Here is a 21,523-nt window from a genome sequence, read left to right on the forward strand (position 1 = left end):
ACATGAGATCTGGTGTACATGGTCTATTATATTTGTTATGATTGTGTCGTTTGCTCTTTTTGTATACGGTGTATATGCTGTCTGTTCTTTTTGTTGTGAAAAAATGAAACGCAGGAGAATCGTCAAGTTTTACAGCACAAGTGTATAATAATGCACAGCTTATTACAATAATAAAAACTTTGATTACAGTTGATGTTCATCTCGTTTTTTTATGTAACAAACAAAAATAAACATGCAAACAAGTTAACAAGCGTAGTGAAAGCGGGGGTCCCATGTACATCTTGACTTTTGCTTCTGAGACGAGTTCGTGAGTTCAGACCGGACAGGTGTCGTTATCTTGGTCCTCTTGCGTAGTTTTCAACATTGGCTCCATCTGTTCACTTATGACCGCCGGGCTATGCGGTCCGACATCAACGGCGTGTTCGTGCTTGCAGTTGTTAACGCAAGTGGTAGATTTGTACACAGCGTTGGCTACCGGGGGCGTGTAAATGTAGGATGTTCGCCGTCTCGCGTACAGACGATACGAAATCAGCACCGCTCCCAAGACGACAAAAACCGGAGCCGCTATGACAGTGACCTTGAACCAGTCGTCTTTATCCTCCCACCACCAATATGAGTTGTAGACATCTTTGTGCCCAACAGACATGATGGTCTCGTCTCCGCTGCTATAATCGATTCAGACCAAATAAACGCAGTCGATAAGCGTATGAATGAAAACACATCTTTTTTTATTGAAAGTATCATTAATAATTCGACATTCGCCATCTACAAGGGTTAAAATCACAAAAACATTGTACATTGCGCAAAATAGCATAAACAGTTTTTTTGTGATGAGAGATGCGTGTTTTTTTTAAGCTACCATCGATGTACCGCAGGGGATCTGCAGATGGTGCAGCAGATCATTGCGATCAAGAGCTGTCAGGATGGCGAACATGACACATTTGTAATCTTCATACAACCGGTTGACAATCTTGATGGATAGATCGTATCTGTCCAGCATTTCCATGGTTCCGCAGGGAATGTGGCGAACTCCTTCCACCACATTATCCGCAAGAAACACTTTCACCCGTTGTAACTCTGCTGCAGTGAGCTCTTCCAACACAGCAAACACGGTCTTTCTTGCGATTGCCATGTCATTGCCAAAGCAGTCAAACTCGTCCGTGATCAAGTAGGTAGGACATTTGATGTTGTAGTCTTTGTGGCTTGCCAAAAACTCTCCTTTTTCGGATCGGAAGACTTTCAAGATGATTTCCAGTGCGGTATCGTTTGTGAAATATTGACAAAGGTGTCTGATTAGAGACTCGGGGTACGGACCGTCGGGGCACGGACCGTCCTTGTCGTATCTGAGAAACAAGTGCTTCATCTTTTGCCGCTTATCGGGGCTGAGGAGTTCATCATTGTCATTGTAGCGGAGCGTCTTCTTTAGCCATTTGAAATCAGTAGGATTCTTGGCTAGATAGTGAGAGAGCCGAAACCGCCACGTCAATTCCATGTGAACCGATATTCTCCGTTACAATGAAGCGGATGTAAAGATAGCCAAAGCTAGGTTTGTTGGTATTAACAGCCTGAAATGATTGATATTAGTGTGAAGAACTGTCTCCGACCGACCAAGGTATGTCTCCGACCGACCGAGGTATGTCTCCGGTATTAACAGCCTGAAATGATTGATATTAGTGTGAAGAACTGTCTCCGACCGAGGTATGTCTCCGACCGAGGTATGTCTCCGACCGAGGTATGTCTCCGACCGAGGTATGTCTCCGACCGAGGTGAGTATTGCATACGAACATAACATCAGACTATAAGGGAGGTTATTGACAACTCTTTATTGTTGTGTTAGTTACATGAACATAAAAAAAATAATTTCATGGCGCATAATTTTTCATGAGATGCAGTTGCACATGCGATAAAGACAAATACTGTATATGTGAGATAACACTGTTTCATATAAAATCGTAAAAAAAATACAAAAACTTTTTCATTTTCACAAAATTTGTAAAAAAAACAGTGTAAACGTTTTATTTTGGAATAGCTAACCTCCCCGCGGTGTGTATTCCACATTACCAAATCAGACTTGATAAAAATATGCTAAATGACACCATGTTTTGCACATATAAAAATAACACTATTTTATTATTGACGCGTGATATGAAAAAAATATAATATGTTTCCCTTCACTGTAATCGTACAAAAAGGCCAGTGTTAAAGAACACAAGTGTAAAAAAAAGCAAATATTGTAACAAATACTGCAAATGTCAGACGTGGTACACTATATTTACAAAAAGCCAACTACATGTAACCAAAGAGTAATGTCTTCATAATGTTTTTCTTCAAGTGTATATGCTGTGGTCGTTATCAGTATATAGCTGCGTCATACCAAATGACACTCCGTGATAACCAAACTCACGCATGATATCTATAGTAGCGCCAGCTCCGTCCAAGCAGTTGGGAGCTCGACTGAATAAATAGTTCGGGTACCTGGTGTCAATGGTGTAGTGCAAGTCTGTCTGGTTTTCGCGCTGTGTAACCACATGCTCGAAACCAGACAGGGGTACTTCTAATCCTACTTTAGCTGCCAGCATAGAAATGAAATGGACAAAGGTTAAACTTTCAGAAGGCATGCAGTCGAACGCCACCTGAACTGATTGAGATTCACCTTTACCATAGTGTACACGGAGCCACCTGTGTAAATAATAAAGCATACAATTGAACTGGTTGCAAGACGTCAGCCTTTTTACTCTAGGGTCCGTTCTGTCCGTGATGGGCAGAACTTCCAGCAGTCCAGCAACTGTTCGCGCCGAGCACCACATGCCTAGTACGGTCTGAGTTTCGAACACAAAGCAGCACCAATGAAAACTCAGACCGCACATGTTCACATCGAACAGTCGCGGAGTGTACTCGTCGGGCGCGATCATGACTTCTGCGTTAGCCATGCGGCGACCCAGGATGATGTGATCCCAAAATCCCGGAGTGTGAGAAATGCACACGTATTTGTACGCGATGAGCTCCGGCATAGGTGTGCTGACCCAGTGCTTGAAAGCAATCTCGTCTCGCCTATCCATTAGCCAGTGGAAAGCTGAAAGATACAATATTAAGATCATAGTCACACACTGCGGCACGCTATTGATGACGATACATGTTTTATGTTTTTTGACTAACGCTTCACGCTTACCTTGTTTCAGTTCATCCGCAGTAGGAACACTTCGATCTAGATGGATGAGACTCTGCACGCTGTAGTCGCACTCGGTCCTAAAATCGGCTTTTTTGTCTAACTCCAAGTCCCATTTCATGTCTACAGCGTTAGCCAACTGATTAGCAACCATGTTGGTGGTGGCGCGCCGGGACAGTAGTTTATGTACACGGCAGCCGTTGTCGTTAGTGTAGCACACAGAACATATAACACATCCGCAAGCACACTGTAGGGGTCTGTTTAGCTTAATTGTATAGTTGCTACATAGCACACTGGCATTGTATGTAGATTGGCATCTTGTACACTTCACAGCCCTGGAAACTATCTCCAGTATGGCTCGGAGGAACTGACAGTGTTCTGCATCGTCTAGCCTCGGATGTTGTTCTTGGTGTGTGTGAGTTGGAGGTGAAGTAGGCGCGCTAATGGGTGACACGTCATTGTAAGGCACGGTGGCATCTAATGTGTTTGGAGTCTTTTGTTGTTGCTGCTGTTGTTGTACATCCAATGCATTAGTAACCATGCATTGTATGCCATCGGGCTCAATTTCTGTTGTTGCTGGTGGAGTGGGTGGTTGGAAAAGAGAATCGTGTTTAGGGTCTGGGTGTTCGGCCATAACAATATGAGTCGCAGAGGCAGACTCATTGCTGTATAGCGTGGGGTTATGTAATCGCGGGTTGGTGTTATTGTCCAGTTTTACAAATTCTGCGTTGTGCGATGATGACAAGGATGATGATGCTGAGCACAACACATCTTCTCGATTGGGTACATGTTGCTCGTTGCTGTGCGCTGCGTCACGGTGGGCTCTCCCAACAGTACAGTTCCGCTCCTCTCCCGAAACACTGTGGGTCTTTTGTAACGTATTTATATAATTTGCGGAATCTTGCATTGTCTGCATATTTCTGTGAAACAAGAAAAAGAAACGATGTAATAATGCAACTCATTATGTGTTTACGATATCGTCTGTTATTATGACAGTAAAGAAAGTTGAATTTACATTTGCACATCAAGTGACAGAGTATCCCCGCTGACATGTAGACTTTGTTGTTGAGACGCGGCCTGTGGACTTGTATGTTGCTCAGGCTTCGTATGCTGACAGTTGTCATTCAAGGTCGCTGATGGTATCAACAAGACAGAGTTCAGGAACATGGTAAAATCGACAACGCTTTCTTCACACAACGAGTCTAAATGCGGTGGTGTTGTCTTACTCTTGGTATCATCCAGGACCACGGCATGTTCGATCGGAGAATAGCCGTTTCGGGGTCGCCTTTCCTCATATTGGTGTGTTGTACAAACTTGGTACGTGTCCTCTGTCGTTATCTCACGCAGGGGAGGGTCGATGGTATAGCTGGGATCGACCAGTTTTTCGTCCCACGCCTCAACCTCAGCATGGGATATGTGAGACCACGCGTATTTAGAAGAATATAAACTTGCGCACGCTTGGTCCGTTTCGATATCTGCCGCGTTTGCTATTTGGTTTACACATGGGACCGGGATGTCTTTGAGATCGTTACACATTTGAAGCAGCGCAGAATTAGGATGTTCTTCTTCTGCCGCTTCCGCGTGTTTCACGTGGATGTGGTCCTCTCCGTTTGTAGACTCGCGGTGCTGGGGACCCGTGACCGCCGACTCCGCTTTGGTGGTTGTGTTGACTTTTTTTGTTCTATCAGGTTTGGCTCGTGTTGATGATGGCTTCTTATTTTTTGGTTTAGCTGGCTTGTCCTTATCAGGATTCTGAAGTGGTGGGTTTGATGCGGGCTTCCTCTTGTTTTTAGGGGTGCAAGGCGACGACGCTTTAACTGTGAACGTTTTTGATTTTGGGATTTGTGGTTCTGCGGTCTTCTGTTTGTTCTTGGGAGAACCAGTGGCTGAGGACAAGGTGTTCGGTATTTCAGCGTGCGAGCCACCATGGTCGCTCGGCTTTTTCGTGCAAACTGATCGTGCTTGTGTTCTTGACGGGTTCGCACCCTTACCGGTCGCCCGCGAGCGGTCTTGTAACACATTGTCACCAGATTCATCTGGTCTCTGTGGCTGCGGCGGAGAATGATCAACTCTACGAACTTTCCGTGGTGCAGCCGGGGAGACGGGGAGCGGGCTTAGTTGGCGCTGAACGGGTTGGGCTATATATGACAGGCAATCCTCGGGTATGTTGTCTTCCAAATCCGACCCACACAAACTTGCACCGGTGTCCGTTTCGGACGAATTGGCAGAAGAACACACAGAGCTACACGATTGTACACTTCTAGGATTAGAATGAACGCTGTCTGTGTCTTCGTGGCAGTGGTGGTCCGAGTCGTTGTTGTTAAATGCTGTGTTAGGAGTATCATCCTTTACATACTCGCAATCTGACTGAAGGTCTTGCGAACGCCTGGTAGAAGTTTCACCTTCATCTGATTCGTCTTCGGAGTCTGGAGTGAGAGAGCGGATGGCATACTTCCACGATCTTTTACGGCTTGTGGTGGGTTGCGGCGGAGATGGCGTGCGTTTGGGAGTCTGTTGTTTAGGTGGGTGTTGTATATCAAGTATAGTTTGTGGGCTTCGACTCTGTTCTTTGACTTTACGGTGTTGTTTGGAGCCCCCTGCGCTGTTGGTACCCGGGTGCTTAGCAGGTTCTCTAGGGGGGAAAGAAGGTGGTTTTTTTTTAGGTCCTCCGACATGCTCGTTAGCGGGGTTAGTTTTTTTTTCTCGTCCGCTGACTCCCGCACGCTTACGGGAGGTTGGTTGCTGATGACCGTGGGGACCTCCGCCTCGCTGTTGTCGGTTGTGATAGTCGCCTCTGCCGTGGGTAAGAGTAGTATAATGTTCCACTGACACGGTTCTCTGACACCAAGCGCGGTCCTTATCTCTTCTGCTGTCCGATTGACTGTCTTTTGCGTGATGAGGATGCCGATCGGTTGAACCGTTGTTAGAATTTCTGTGTTTACCCGGTCTATGGTGAAACGCATACTGCGGGCGAGATGCGGTTGGATTTTCGTTCACGCTTTGTCTGCCAGGTGGAGCCTTTTGCTGTTTCCTTCTATTCTCGTGTGCTTTCCGCTGGGTGACGTTCCGAAGTACAGATGTTACACTTTGTGTCCCACGAGCAATTTCGTATTCGTAGTTCCATGGTTCAGACGGGTAATACTGTGACATCTCCACCGATGATAAGCACTGGAGTCTGTTGGTTCGCGCCGTGAGTGCATAAAAAAAAAGGGTTTGATGGCTGCGTTTATATCAGGGGATGTGTACTTTATATACACGGAGACACGCCGTATTTGCGAACCTCCTCCTTCTTAAGACCTTGAGAACCGTTAGGATGACACTGCCTTAGCTGATCCAGAAAACAAAAGAATAAGACAATTATCTTGTCACAGTGGTATCACCGCCCAGGCTTACAGTTAATCTCCTGTGACGCTCATCATAATACGGGGAGCAATACACCCAACCCTGTGAAAATAATTGCGTAATGAAATGTAAACAGAAATACATCTAAATGAGCATGTTACAGTTTTACTAATCTCCGTTTTCTCTATCTCCGACCGAGGTATAATTTTCTCCGACCGGCGTATTAAGTCTCCGACCGAGGTACAATTTTCTCCGACCGGCGTATTAAGTCTCCGACCGAGGTATAATTATCTCCGACCGGCGTATTACGTCTCCGACCGAGGTATAATTATCTCCGACCGGCGTATTAAGTCTCCGACCGAGGTATTCTCTCCGACCGAGGTATGCTAACACTACATGTGAAAGTCAGGTCGATGTAGTCGTGCCACAAAGAGTCGATTGTTGTGTATAGGGTTTCACAGCATCTTAATGCCATGGATGTCATTTCAGAACCACGATATAAGAATAAACGCGATACAAGCTTACCCGCAAGACCCTTGTGTGGACTACTAGGGGAGGATGCAGCAGATACAATCTGCTCACAAACGCGCCGTAACGCCTATGTCAAGGGGTACAGGGCAGCGATTCCGACACAAGACCTGGAATTTGGCTTGTCTACCATGACCAAGACTGATCTACGCACGGCCTTGTTACATCAAATGCATCTCCACCGCGTAAACGCTGCGGTGGATGTCACGGCCTCCCTGGAGATGCGCGGTCATACCTCGGAGATGTACCAGAACTACAGACTGGCCGCGGTGTCGTGGTGTGCGTGCGTAATACCACCGCGTATGCGCGCAGACGTGCACATGCTGACACTTGACGCGATTGATCTGTTCGACAGATACGTAGCGCGATCGTTAGAGACCGGGGTTTGTCTGCACAAGCTGTTGAAAGACATCCGGGCTACGAGAGCGGCATGTCTGTTGCTTTCGTGTAACATAAACGCAGTTTTCCATTCCCTTTACGCAAAAACCGTGTGCCTCAGACTTCAATGGCCCGTGAACTCACGAGTTGTATGCGAGATTGACGACGACAGGGACAAGCCTTTCACGGAGCGTGATGTGATAAGGAAACAAATTGACATAACTGTGACTCTAAAGGGACGTTTGTTTCCTACACATGCAGACACCGTAACCCGAGTGCTTTGCAAGTACATGCTCCTAGAGTACATGACTATAACCAAACGCAGAGACGTGTTTGGAACAGAATCATGTGTGCACAAATGTACAGACGTGGTTGCAGTTGAACAACTTGTGAGACGGGCGGCTATTGAACTGTACACGAGGCGGATCCTAAACGTGGAACTGTTGAAATACAAACCTGTCCGCTGCATAGCAGCCTGTTGTCTAATAGCCATGGGTAAGACGCTAAAGATCACACCTGTAAACCAAACAATGTTACGGAGGAGTACCATACACTTGCTTTTAGAAATGAACTGCGGGGACACGAGCGAACAAGAGTTCGAGGAAATGACTAGACTGTTGACAACCGAGTGTGTAGTGTGCAGCGGTGGATTTGCCACCTGGAGTGTTGAGAAATCCTTGCTGGAGCTGTCAGCTTCGTGCTGTTACGATTGTGAAAGAAAACTCAAATGTACACTTTGTGTTTCTTATGACAAATAAAGACAGACCAATCTCACACCCTGTATTTTCATTGTGTATACAATAATACAACACACGTATAGCTTGATGAAAACCCGCACATAGCCACACTTGAAGCAAGTTACATTTTATTACATGTTGTTACATGTTGTTTTTTTATGACATAAGTTCACATGATGACAATATGAAAGAGGTAACGATCCTCTAATCAAACATACGGGTTGCGTAATACAAGAGGTAAGGCATAAACTTGACATCCGTTCCCGTCTGTAGTAGGGGTTACCATTCTCACTGACACAGCAGGATTCTGTTTGCAAATACGCTGTTCAATTCGGGGGTCACAGCACCATGCTCGTTTAGGCACAATCAATGCCAGTATCACGGCATGAGTGTGGTTTGTGCATATAATAGCCGTCTCAATTCCAGTACCATGTTCTGTTCTGTAGGTCACCTCAATGTGCTCTCCAACACAGTATGTTTTGACAGGACGACCTATGAGTCCCGCTTTGATTAGAGCCTCCAGACCGATTTCCGTGCTGGTTTGATACGAGTATCCTTCGAAAGCCTCATCTTCACACAAACATATACCTAGAGGGATTTGGTCACGGGTCCGATTCCGATTCCTTGTGTAGACGCTTGTTTCTACGAGTGTCTTTGTCACAACAAGTTGTTCTTCACCATTTTTTGTCTGTATTTCCACTGTGGTAGTAACGGACATTTCTTTTTAGAGGTTGTGCAAAAAAAAAAAACCAAAATAACCGATAGATCCGGGAGCAGGTTATGTAGCAACAAAAAACTCCAACCAGAAGAACGCATAAGTATACGACCCTCGGAGACTTATTGTTTATACGCCGGTCGGAGATATACGCCGGTCGGAGACTTATTGTTTATACGCCGGTCGGAGACTTATTGTTTATACGCCGGTTGGAGTTATACGCCGGTCGGAGACTTATTGTTTATACGCCGGTCGGAGACTTATTGTTTATACGCCGGTCGGAGACTTATTGTTTATACGCCGGTCGGAGTTATACGCCGGTCGGAGACTTATTGTTTATACGCCGGTCGGAGACTTATTGTTTATACGCCGGTCGGAGTTATACGCCGGTCGGAGACTTATTGTTTATACGCCGGTCGGAGAGAGACCACACCGCTTAACAAAGCAGTTATTGTAGAACCAAGACACAAACGCAAGAACGCTACACTATGGCTTCCTCCTCTAAGAAAAGTACTCCCCCGGACGTGTCGACACACGAGTACACACTATGGCTGCTGAAAAATGGCCCGTGTGACAAAATTACGGACCAAAGTAATCGTCATCATCACAATCATTACATCGGTCCAAACATGGAATGTGATTGTGGAGGACACGACACAGGGTTGATTCCAGTTGCTGAGACGTACGACACGTTTAAATGCGTTGAATGTGAGATAGTCTTGTCGGGTTACAAGTTGGCCGACAAGAACCTGAACAAGCACGTTCTTCGCAACGTCGCCACGGGAAAACGGTGTCGGTACATACAAGATAAGTTCCAACACCGCGAGGGGCAATTGAGGGTGTTAGAAGGACTGTTACGCTTTCAGGAAGGACACGTTGCTTTTCCAGCACACGTATTGTCAGCCAAGAGGCAGTACAGGACAATACAAGGTGATTGGCACTGCGTGCTATGCTCGCAGAAACAAGGTAGATCTCATCACCCGGCCTGCGCTGACATTCTGGAGAAGGTGAAACTGTACATCACGGATACGAAGTTCGTCAGTCGACCTACAGGACCTCTGCTGTTCAGCAGCGCGGTGCCTCGCGCGGTTACATTTCAGTGGCTGGAATGTGACTCTACAGCATCTACAGCATCTGGCGGGGCCTGCTCTGAAACTGACTTCTCCGTATTGGGAGATAAAGCAAACATGACATTTGTGCCCGGAACTCGAGACAAACACCGCTGCGAGGCGTGCGAGTTGTCTCTGCACGACTTTGTGCAAGGTGACACCTTGCTGGGAGAGCACATCTATTACCGGTACAATAACGGCGGACGGTGCCCGTATATAGACAGCAAATACACTCGGGATGAGATACTGTACGAACTAGGACTGCAACGCTTCAGACGGGGAATGGTGGCCTTCCCCACTCGCATATTTCAAGCGGAGTATGGCTACAGCTCCGTGTCCGGACTGCAGCGATGCGTAGTGTGCGCAGCTGCTACCGACGAAGGCGGGTACCTGCCTGTGCGCGAACACGCAGTAGGCTGTGCCGCTGTGACCGATGCCTTGTCTAACAAACTGAAACGTGTGTCTATACTTTGATTTAGAGCGCGACAATGTAGTGTAGTGATGATGATAAAAATCCCTCTACACCATCCGTGTTCTTGCTTGATGGGGGTGGGTTGGCTCAATGTTATCACGCGGTCCATGTGCCATGTTTTCTTGTGTGCAAATGTATTTAAGATCTGTTCACAAATAAATCTTACTCATTTGACAAAAACTGTCATTGTTGTGTCTTTGCTTTTCGTGTTAATACACAGTTGCTGATACTAAGATGACTAGCAATCTCCATTATCAAGATAATGTTGATACTATGCTCATAACTATATTAGACCACACATTCAAACACGCTCGTAGCATGCAGCCAGGAGACGTCAATAAAGGCCGAGCGTTTAGAGTGCTAAAAAACGCTGTTCGTGATGTATTGCAAACTTACAGGAGGGACTATCACGGTGAGTGTACCATCTGTATACTACTATCCGTATCAGCTATTGCTGCCGAGATCGTACATTAACTTCGTTTTCCTTACACAGACGTGGCACTCACGGCCGCATTATCATTAAAGGACAACTCGGCAGAGGGCTCCGTTGTCACCAGCGTGGCAAGAGAAATTTTTTCCGATGGGCTTCTGAACTGGGGACGTCTAGTGAGCCTAGTGGCTTTCGGCGCAACATTGTTAGGGACACCAAAGGCAATCGGACCTGAACCAGATCGAGCTCACGAGATCGGCGTCTCGATAGCTGCTTACATCACAGACAACCACATGGATTGGTTTGTGGACAACGAAGACTGGGTATGTAGTGTCAGTACACAGTCAAGGCATTTGGTTATGGGTTCCCCAATAATAAAACATTCCCCTGTGTGTTTGTTTTCATCAGACCGGATTCATACGCATGTTCGACAACGAAAAGACAAACTGTTCACCTTCGTTGACAAAAGGACTGCTGTTTATGTGTAGTGTAGGATTGACTTTATTGGCAACTGTGATACAATAAAAGGAAAGTTTGCACAGTGTACAAATGTGACTAGCGTGGTATTTCATTTTACACCACACGCACAAAAACGCCGTCTGACATGACATTAACACACTGTATATACACAAGCTTATACAGCAAAGCCATCACATCAAATGATTTGTGTAATGGTCTCCAACGTTTCATAAAAACACATCTGTTCATACTGCGACAGGTCAAAGTCCAATGTACTTGCATTCAGCTCAGGGAAATACTGTTCCAGTATGTCGTCCGGTAGTGTTTCGGAAACACGCGTCTGCTCACACAGCGACAGGTCGTAGTCCCAGGTACTACCGTTCAGCTCACGGAAATACTCTTCCAGTGAGTCAGGTAAAAAATTTTCCAGTATGTCGTCCGGCAGTGTTTCGGAAACGCCCGTCTGCTCATACTGCGACCTGTCGCAGTATGCGGTACTGGCGTTCAGCTCATTGACATGCTCTCCCAACGTGGCATCCGGTAAAGTTAGGATATCGTTGCGCTGACAACTCATTGTGTGAGCGGTCTCGCCTTGGGACTCAGAGGTTCCAGTAGACCACAGGTTTGTCGGGACAGGTGCCTCAAGGCTCGCTGTTGTTGGAGCAATGTGTGCATTTAGCTTGTGATGACTTCTTGGTCTTGCAGCCCATATGCTGATTATGTTTAGCTCTTGCACCCAAATCAAAGTGGCCCGATCAACCTTACCCCATTTGCTACACAGACGTGTCCACCAATACGATGCTTCGCTGTTTAGATCAGGTATCCACGCGTGGTATTTCGAACCTCGATATACGAGACCCATGGCTTGTAGTACGCCAAAAACATCGTACACTCTCCGTCTATTCACGCCGAGCATGTCGCATAAATCAATAACCACATACGGTCCGGGGTTATTGTGCACATACCGATAAACCAGATCCGTATGTTTTGTCAAACAGTTGTCTGTAGGCTTTTGTTTCCTGGATTTGTGGGCCGCGGGCACAACTTTAAGGGCACGTAGTACGCTCAAGGCATCGTAGAATCTGCGTCCGCGGAGGTCTGTGTATTGATGTCGTAAGTCACTCAAGGCTGCGCGCAAGCTTGCCGTTGGGGTCCTGCGCGTAATTGTCAGTATGTCAGTCACACAGACAAAGAGATCGCAGGCGTGAGACCTCATGGCTGAAGTACGCGACATTGCTAGACTCGCACCGCTGACATTGTCAACTGGGTTCTTATACAGCAGCAAGGGAGTCCGGTCGGTGAGTAAATCCCCCGACCGGGGTATGTTTACAACCGGGTAATCTAACAATGTTATGTAAAAGAAAGTCACACCCAAACGTACGTGTAACTTGTACATCGAGGAAACACGATATATTCTAACACGTGATACTAAAAGTTCACACCAAAACTTTGTAAACTGGTAGTCTTTTTGTATCCTACGGGGGAAACATGTCTCGCTTAGCAAGCCGTCACCCGTCAAATGCCGTAGTCGATCCCATCGTCTACAGATTGGTGACCAGTTGGCTGGGTAGCTTTCCGGACAGTTTAAATATGAAACTTAAGGATTTTCTCAGGCTCGGTCACGTCCAAGCTGCGACCAAGTACGGAGGCAGGTTTGCGCGCAAACATCAGTATCTCATCCTCCAGATACTGGATAACTACGCGGACTCTGTATCGTTAGTCGATGTGCCCGACGAGGACGACTACGATAAGGAGACTAGGTGCCACGCGTTTGTCGAAGACGAGTATGATGAAGACGCCAGGTGCGATGCTTTCATCGAAAACAAGTACGAGGATGACGCAATGCGGTACGCGTTGCTCACAAGAAAATTATCTAAGGTTAAAATGTCCGGACAACACATGTAAATAGGTGAGGAGAGCGATGTTCAATCGTGTATTAACTGTTATGTTACAACAAAGAGGAGCATCCTGATTACCAGCGCACGTAGAAAATGGCAAGCGAATATCGTGTCTCACCTCGAGTCCGAGACTTCCTAAAGTCTAACGGTTGCACATTTCTTTCAAAAAACGTGGAGAACATGCCCTATCATGATTTTATCACAACACCATCGTGGAATCTAGCCTCCTGGGGCGCATCTTTAGAGTTCATTCGCAATCACGCGAAGCTGGCGTACGAAGCCTACCAAGCGCACGTTCGCGTCGGGTTTGTGGGCATAGAACGGAAACCCGATGCCTCGCGCAGAGGTCGAAGCAGAAGAACTGAGGGGTGCACGGCTGCAGTCGCTAGCCCAAAGCCGATCGAGGAGCCCGTGAGGAAGAGTCAAGCTCAAGTTCTGGGGGGTCGATGCTGCAACGGTCCGCGCAGAGATCACGTCGCATCATGCAACCCGCCAGATGCACATCGTGCTGTCAGAGAACCAAGCCCTGATACCGTGTATCGTACTAAAACATTCTTCTGAGCGATCACATGTAACTGGCGCTCAGTACTTCCGACGAACCCTTGGAATTCAATAAACATACGCACAATAAATTAGGCTTAACGATCCTTGGTACCTAGGGTGGAGTTTCGACATTTGTCTTATAAATACAGCACCTAACCGAGCACGTTGACACAAGGCTCCGTACAAGTTTACAGCTCTCGCACGATGAACAGCACGAGCGAGCATAACAGCTCTAAAATGTCAGGTTGTACGTCGACTCCAACTACAAACACCTCTACTTGTGTCTCGAGTCATATCGCCACACGAGAGCTTCTGTGTTCGGGATCCAGCACCCTAAGTTCTCCTCTGCTCTACCGCAAGACTGACAGTGTTCAAGCCTGTCAGTTTATGCCGGAGGATGAAGAATACGGCCACGAAGAAGGTTGTTCTTGTGACAGCAGCGACGTGGAGACCATCAGCGATGTCGACGATGCCGACTACGCCGAGAATCACCCTTTCGGGGAGTGTTACGACGAATCGTGCTGCGACCCGAGTTCGCTGTATCATTCTTCAGACGAGATCGCGTACTACCGAGACAAAGGCATGTTTTTCCAGGACCGGGGTAACGGAACAGGAGGTGACTGGCATTACGCTGGATATTCTATGCTCGCAACCAAAGGCACAGGTGTCGTGTTCAAAGATTGAGAACCTCCGCGCCTTATATTCTCACCTTTGAAAAGGACTTGTTTGAGATCTGTTCTTTTTTGTAAAAAATATTCCGTATCATACCCATTTTCTATGTGCTGTGGTGTATCAACTCATGTCTTCTTTTTGCATGTGTTCCTTCTTAAATCTAATTAAACATCGATTGAAACCTGTGCTGAAGTCAAGATCGTTTCCTTCTGCGTATACCTTTTCCCTTTGTATATACACACAACATATCACATATACACAGTGATAGTGCACAACAAACTTTATTATTGTATGACCATTGTTACACAGCTATAAGACAACCAAGAGTATTGTGTTACACAAAGCTAATTATTGGGTACCACAGTGAAATTCACTCTATTGTACTCGGTGTACAGCAGCTTGCGATCATATTCGTATATACCTTGACAGATATATATTCCTGTATCATTGAGTTTTGAATTCACGAGGTACATAGACATATTGTCTTCACGTACAAACGCACGACCTTTAAACCACGGGTGCTGATTCTCCGTGATGTACTCTCCGTCCATGAACATGATAACGTATTGCGGCAACAGGTCCTTTCTGATCCACCGTATACCTCGTAGGGTCATAGTGTCCATGTCGTGGTCCTGGTTCTGGACAGCAGCACCTTTTTGAATAGAAAAAAAACACTTATCAATGATTTATCAGCGGTTACCATGCCTGTGACATTTTCACAGTACAGTATGCAGCACTACTTACTGCTTTTGGTTTCAGCGGTACACTTTCTGTTCCTGTGTTTTGTAACTTCGACAGTGCCTGGTGTAAAAAGAACGATGGTTAGGTGATGGTATTATATTGCACAGCGATTGCACACGACGCATGCTGCACAACTTACCTGGGCTTTCGATGGTGCATCTCGCGCTGTAATATGTTATCACACAGACCATCGCAAGCGAGCCAAGGACAATCAATGTGCTCAGTACAACCGGTACCCACACACAGAATTTCTCCTTCTCGAATTTTTCCTTCTCAGGCGCGGCTTTCACCGTAATAACCATGTCTTTACCAACAGCCACCATCTCGTTCACTGTGTTTTTGTCCTCCGCAAAAAAGAAGTACCCTGCGTGTATAACACACCGGAGATGTGTGTCTCACAAAGAGTACAACCAATATATAGGTACACACGAGGAAACCCCCGACCGGGGTTTAAAATCACCAACCGGGGTAATATAACACATTCACCGACCCGTTAATGATATTGCAAATACACGTAAAGGGACCTTTTGTCAGTATTGATAATGCACAACATAAAAAACGATCCCAGAAACAAGTGTTTGTTTCAGTTTTTGTTTTTATTATCGTCAATCACACATAGAATACCATCTACAAACACAGGGTTTATGTTTGACATGCAAAATTGCAAAACATACGCTAATTCATACAAGTTTTTTCTTCTTAGCGGTGATATCCGTTTGTGTAGTACGGACCTCGTACGTACATGGTGGTAGCGGAGTGGTTACGAGTCACACGACACGATCCCCTTTGTGACCTCGTGTAGCGTGTAAACCTTATACTCCGCTTCAAACTCCTTCATTGTGGCGTTGATGATGACGATGGAACAGTCCGCTTTTCCCAAGCCTGCGTCTTTCACGAAGACACGATTGCGATACAAAGGATGTTGTTCTTCTCCGTGAAAACTGCCATATTGATATGCAAAGACGTTATAAGGCAGCAGCTCAGGGTTTACCCACTTGAATCCCACCACTCCCTCGGGCTTTAAGAATCGACAGCCTAGCGTCATATTCATCATCGAAGGCCGTTCACGGGGATCGTGTAGACTTGTTTTGTTCCAGGAACAAGATGTCACATTGTACAGTTGCACCGCAGCACATACAATGCTCAGCGTCAAAAACACACATGTTAAGACAATCACAGGCCGAAACTCGTGTTCTGTCTTTTTAAGCATAGCGCACATGTCCCAGCAAAAACAGTTCACTCTGTACGTAGAGTTAGTTTATGACGAGCCCTGGCGTGAACAGTAGATTGTGTTTTAAACAAAAAACAACGCCTTTCGTATTTGTCGACTGTATTCTGATCATAAATATTACCCGGTGAACATACCTCCGACCAGTGTGCATTTCCCCGCCCAACCCCTACCCGCGTACAACAATTATCTCCGACCGAGGTACACTTTCCTCCGACCGAGGTACACTTTCCTCCGACCGAGGTACACTTTCCTCCGACCGAGGTACGTTTTTTATGGTGTGATTGAAAGAAACGACCTCATGATTTATACGTTGTTATCATACTTTGTCTCACAACGAACAGCTTTGTGTGTCAGTTTTTGTGGAAGAATTGTGGGGTTTTCTTTTTTTAAAAAAAAACAATGACGGGAAGTTTGTCAGCGGTATTTTTCCTCACATGGCTAACTGTAGCCATTGACGCCGAGTCAGTGCGTTTGACTATCACCCCACAAGATTTGCAATTCTTCAGAGAAAAAAGCGTTAGCTTAAACTGTCAAGGGGTCAACGATTCCTCTCAATGGATTGTGATGAGACACGTGGAGCTGGAAAATGTCACCTCTTCATGCGGTAATCGTTGGGGTAGGCAGTATAATTCCTCGTGTAAAATGTCAATGACTTTGCCCTGGGATACTGGGGTCTACTGGTGTCAATCACGTACAGACGGCAGAGTTAGTGATAAGCGAAACCTTACCGTCACGGCTACCTCTACAATCCTTCAACTGGATTCTACTCTTCCCATTGCGGTAGGAGACACCATGACTTTGTCGTGCTTAGACAACAATGGTCCCGTGGAGGGACCTGTGTACTTTCACAAAGACAGTTCAGTGATCGCCAGGTGCCCTACCACAAACACCGTGACGATTAGAAACGTGTCAAAAACACACGAGGGTTTTTACAAATGCGGAACCGCCGGAAAGATAGGTTCCTCGTTCAGCTGGATAGCTGTCGTCGACCAAACTGCGGAAACGGTTGGTGTTACCGACTGGCCGAGTAACATCACTGGCAACGCCGAGAGCTTCTGCGACATCGGTAGCCTGCACGGTGACGGGATGAACACCGAGCTCACTGACACGGACGCGCCGACCGTTGGTCAGATACCACGGGGAGATCGAGGAGGACTTTCGCACTCCACCGTGGGCCCAATACCAAGGCCCCCAGGAGGACTTTCGTCTTACGACAACTTGTATGTGGTTCTCGGCGGAGTTGTACTCGTTCTCATGCTGTTGGCCGTTTCATACCTGGTGTTCCGAATGTACACGGTCACACGGGCTAACATAACGAGAAAGAACTCTGTGACTCCATATACGACACGGCGAATACTACCATTGTCCGAGTCTAAAGTGTAATGAAGACAGCAACATTCACGGGTACATTTCTGTATTTTTGCACGTAGCACCAATTGCTGAGATGATTTTGCATTTGTACATTATTTGTTTTTTACACGGTCTGGGTGCTTTGTTTGACAATAAACCTGTCTCTGAAAACAAAGATGCGCGTTGTGTCTCTGTGTGATGTGTTTGCCTGTTGGCGATTAGCCCTGCAGAAATACACCCTTCGGTATAAAAGGCGGTGCATTGTAAACATTTACTTAATTGCAAAGATGACAGTTCCGTGCTCAATCCTTTGTACGTTTTGTTTTGGTCCTCGCTTGTTCCTACACCATGGCCTCGGTTTCTAATGTCACCAGTAGGTTTGACCAGAGCATCCCCGCCGATGCCATCTTCAAGCTGTCCCACATATCACATGCGACCCGAGTGCACTTGAAGAACGTGTACGCAAGCTTGACGCTTTGTACGATTATGGCAGCTGTGGGTTCCTGCGTCTGCGTCGTCGCAAGCTTTTCGCCGATCGTCCTCGCCGGGCTGGCTGTGTTGTCTATTGTTGGATTACCGGTCTCCGTGATTTGGCTGGGCGTGACAACTCACAGCCCCGAGACGGAGAAGAAGAGATTCTCCATTCTCCTAGGATTCGCGTTTTTCTCAGGCTTAGCACTTGGACCCGCGCTCCACCTTGCGATCTCTGTGGATCCGAGTATTGCCGTGCTAGCCGTGGCTGCAACCGCTGTGCTATTTGTCTCCTTTACTCTTAGCGCACTATACGTCGAACGCAGGATCTACATGTTACTAGGAGGCGTAGCCCCGACTCTTGTCATCATGCTTACGTTGACTATGATTGACTTGGTATCTGATATGGACACGTACCTAGGGGTGTTGATGTATTGCGCGTTTGTTACGATCGACACTCAACTCATCGTCGAGAAAGCGGAAAACGGCGACAAAGACTACATCTGGCACTGTGTGGGATTGTTTCTCGATATTGCAGAGATGTTTCGGAAAATTACGACCATACTAGCCTTGAAGAACAAGAATAAGAATAAGCACAAGGACGACATTGAGAAATGCATACGTGGTCATGATGAACTGTAACGTTTATTAAGGATGTTGTTGTATATGTAGACACACAAAAATAAAAAGCAAATGTACATTTTAACAACCGAGTGTTTATTGCTTGTTTGCGAGGAAAACTTTACAACAGTTTATACTCATTTACTTCTATATCCGTCAAGGGCTCCGTGATTTTTCTGTAGAGTGTCACTGTACAATACGCTACGATTATGAACAACGACAGACCCAAGCACGCCATCACACCGGCGCGGAATCGAGGATCAGGATCAGGTTCAGGAGCAGGTACATCTGGGGCCTTTATGACTTCGAGCTCAATGTGTTGCACAAAATAGTAATTTGAAGTATCGTTTGCTGTATAAAATACACACTGATACAGGCCCGCGTCGGCTATGCCGACCTTCCTTATTCTCAGGGAACCTGTTCCGTTTGTCATCGAAGGGTCAACGAGCTCCACTCTGCCTTTCAACTTGTCATGTTGGTAACTGTCATACACTCCTCCGCTGTTGTGAATGTAGAACAAAAGCTTGTTGTTGCCATTTCGCCATGCCAGGATAGAAATTGTATCTGATGTGGCAGTCTGACAGCGAAGAATCACCTCTTCTTCAACTACCGCAAACATGCGTACGGTATCTGAAACGATGTAAACAAACATGTTAGACCGTTGACACAAATTACAACCCCCTCCGAGTTACGCATAAAAGAAATAAACGCATACAATGATTTTTTTTGAGTAACTACAAACCTGCGGTTATTCGCTTCGAAGATATCACGCTGGGGAAGGACCACATCAAGCACCACCACAAGGACAATCGGTCTAATCCGGTCATATTGCACGACGATAAGCCAAGTGTGCGTGCGTGCGATGAAATCTAGCTCTCATATCTCAGACGCTGGCGGTACTCCCCGACCGGCGTATATCATTTCCCCGACTAAGATGCACTGGTATCGACAGCACATCGAACATGGAGGCCGAAATGCGTGAGTTTCGCGTATTATCTGCGATGTTTGTTAAGGATGTTGTTGTATATGTAGACACACACAAAAAAAATACAATGCACACAATGTACATTTGAACAAACGACTGTTTATTGCTTGTTTTGAATACACAAGGGGAATTTTTACACAAAGAGCTCTCGTGTACTCCGCCATAATAGACATGCGCAATTTATCCGTCAGAGCGGTTGTGGCTTTTCTTCATGTAGAGTGACACTGCAAAAATAACTGCTCCCGTGATTGTCAATACCCACAAGGACGATATCATCCCCGGGCGGCCTCGAGAAGGAGACGGTCCGGGAGGAGAAGGTACATTTTTGTGCTTCGTGACTGTGAGCATGATATCTTGGTCAATACGAGCCTTTGCTGTAGAAATCACCAACAGATATAGGCCTGTATCGGGTATGCTGACGTTACGAAATCTCAGGGATATATTTCCGTTTGTAATCGAAGGATCGACAAGCTCCACGCGGCCTTTAAACTTGTCATGTTGGTAACTGTCGTACAATCCGCTATTATTATTAATGTATAACAATGTCATCGAAGGGTCGCCAAGCTCCACTCTGCCTTTCAACTTGTCATGTTGGTAACTGTCGTACAATCCGCTGGCGTTGTTGATTTTTTCCCATAGTAGCCAATAAAGCGTACCCGGTGCGGTCTGACAGCTAAGGATCACATCTTGCCCACTTGTCGCAGCCAGGTATGCTCGACCTGAAACAATATACAAAAAAATATGTTATATCGTTGACAAACCCCTAAGTTAATTGCAAATGTACACACATGAGAACTATTGGTATTTTTTTTGAGCGACTACAAACCAGCGCGTATTAGTTGCGTTGACGATATCACGCTCGGGAAAGAGCATATCAGGCACCACCACAAGGCCGAGCTGCCTAATCCGGTCATATTGCACGACGATAAGCCAAGAGTGTATGTATGTTATGTGTGCGCGTGTGATGAAATCTAGCTCTCCTGAGACGCCAGCGGTAATTCCCGACCGGCGTATATCATTCCCCCCCGACCGGCATATATCATTTCCCTGACCAAAATGCACTGGTATCAACAGCACAGCGCATGGGTCCGAAATACGTGAGTATCACGTATTATCTACGATGAACTGTAATGTTTGCTAAGGATGTTGGTGTATATGTAGACACACAAAAAATAAAAAGTGGATGTACATTTGAACAACCAGTGTTTATTGCTTGTTTGCATCACAAGGGCAAAGTTTACAACAACGCACATATGGTCAATAATAATAATAATAATAATAATAATAATAATAATAATAATAATAATAAGTGACCATGTTTATTCATCACGGTCCTCGTGCCTTTTTTTTTATGTAGAGTATCGATGTACAACACACTGCGATTATGAATAACAACAGACTCACGCATGCTATTATACCCGTACGCACTGGAGAATGTACATTTGGGACCTTGACATCTGTGAAAAAAAAACAGGAGAGCGGAAACAGGTGAGAAAACTCAGCTGCCAGGAAATAGTAAATTAGAGCACTCACTGCTGAGGTTATCGGTTTCCAGCTTCTCTCTCTCAGACTTAGTAATACATCATAAATTCCAATTTCCACCTCTACAAACTTACCTGAGGTTGTGACTCTTAGGTTGATGAAGCACTGATGGACAACACCTTCTGTTTTTCTG

The 21,523-nt window shown here is 46.0% G+C and overlaps 1 protein-coding gene across 1 annotated transcript; it reads left to right on the forward strand.

The window, feature by feature from the left end:
• Positions 1-18,119: 18,119 nt before the first annotated feature.
• Positions 18,120-18,884, forward strand: LOC134624292 (probable Bax inhibitor 1). Its single transcript, XM_063469266.1, has one exon. The coding sequence runs from the start codon at positions 18,120-18,122 to the stop codon at positions 18,882-18,884; it is 765 nt and encodes a 254-aa protein (XP_063325336.1).
• Positions 18,885-21,523: the final 2,639 nt, after the last annotated feature.

Source organism: Pelmatolapia mariae, linkage group LG1 (genome assembly GCF_036321145.2).
Source record: "Pelmatolapia mariae isolate MD_Pm_ZW linkage group LG1, Pm_UMD_F_2, whole genome shotgun sequence".
Lineage (NCBI taxonomy): Eukaryota > Metazoa > Chordata > Actinopteri > Cichliformes > Cichlidae > Pelmatolapia > Pelmatolapia mariae.

Excerpts from the sequence above, each read along its gene's own strand:
- LOC134624292 (XM_063469266.1), top strand. The coding sequence starts at position 18,120 with ATGGCCTCGGTTTCTAATGTCACCAGTAGGTTTGACCAGAGCATCCCC.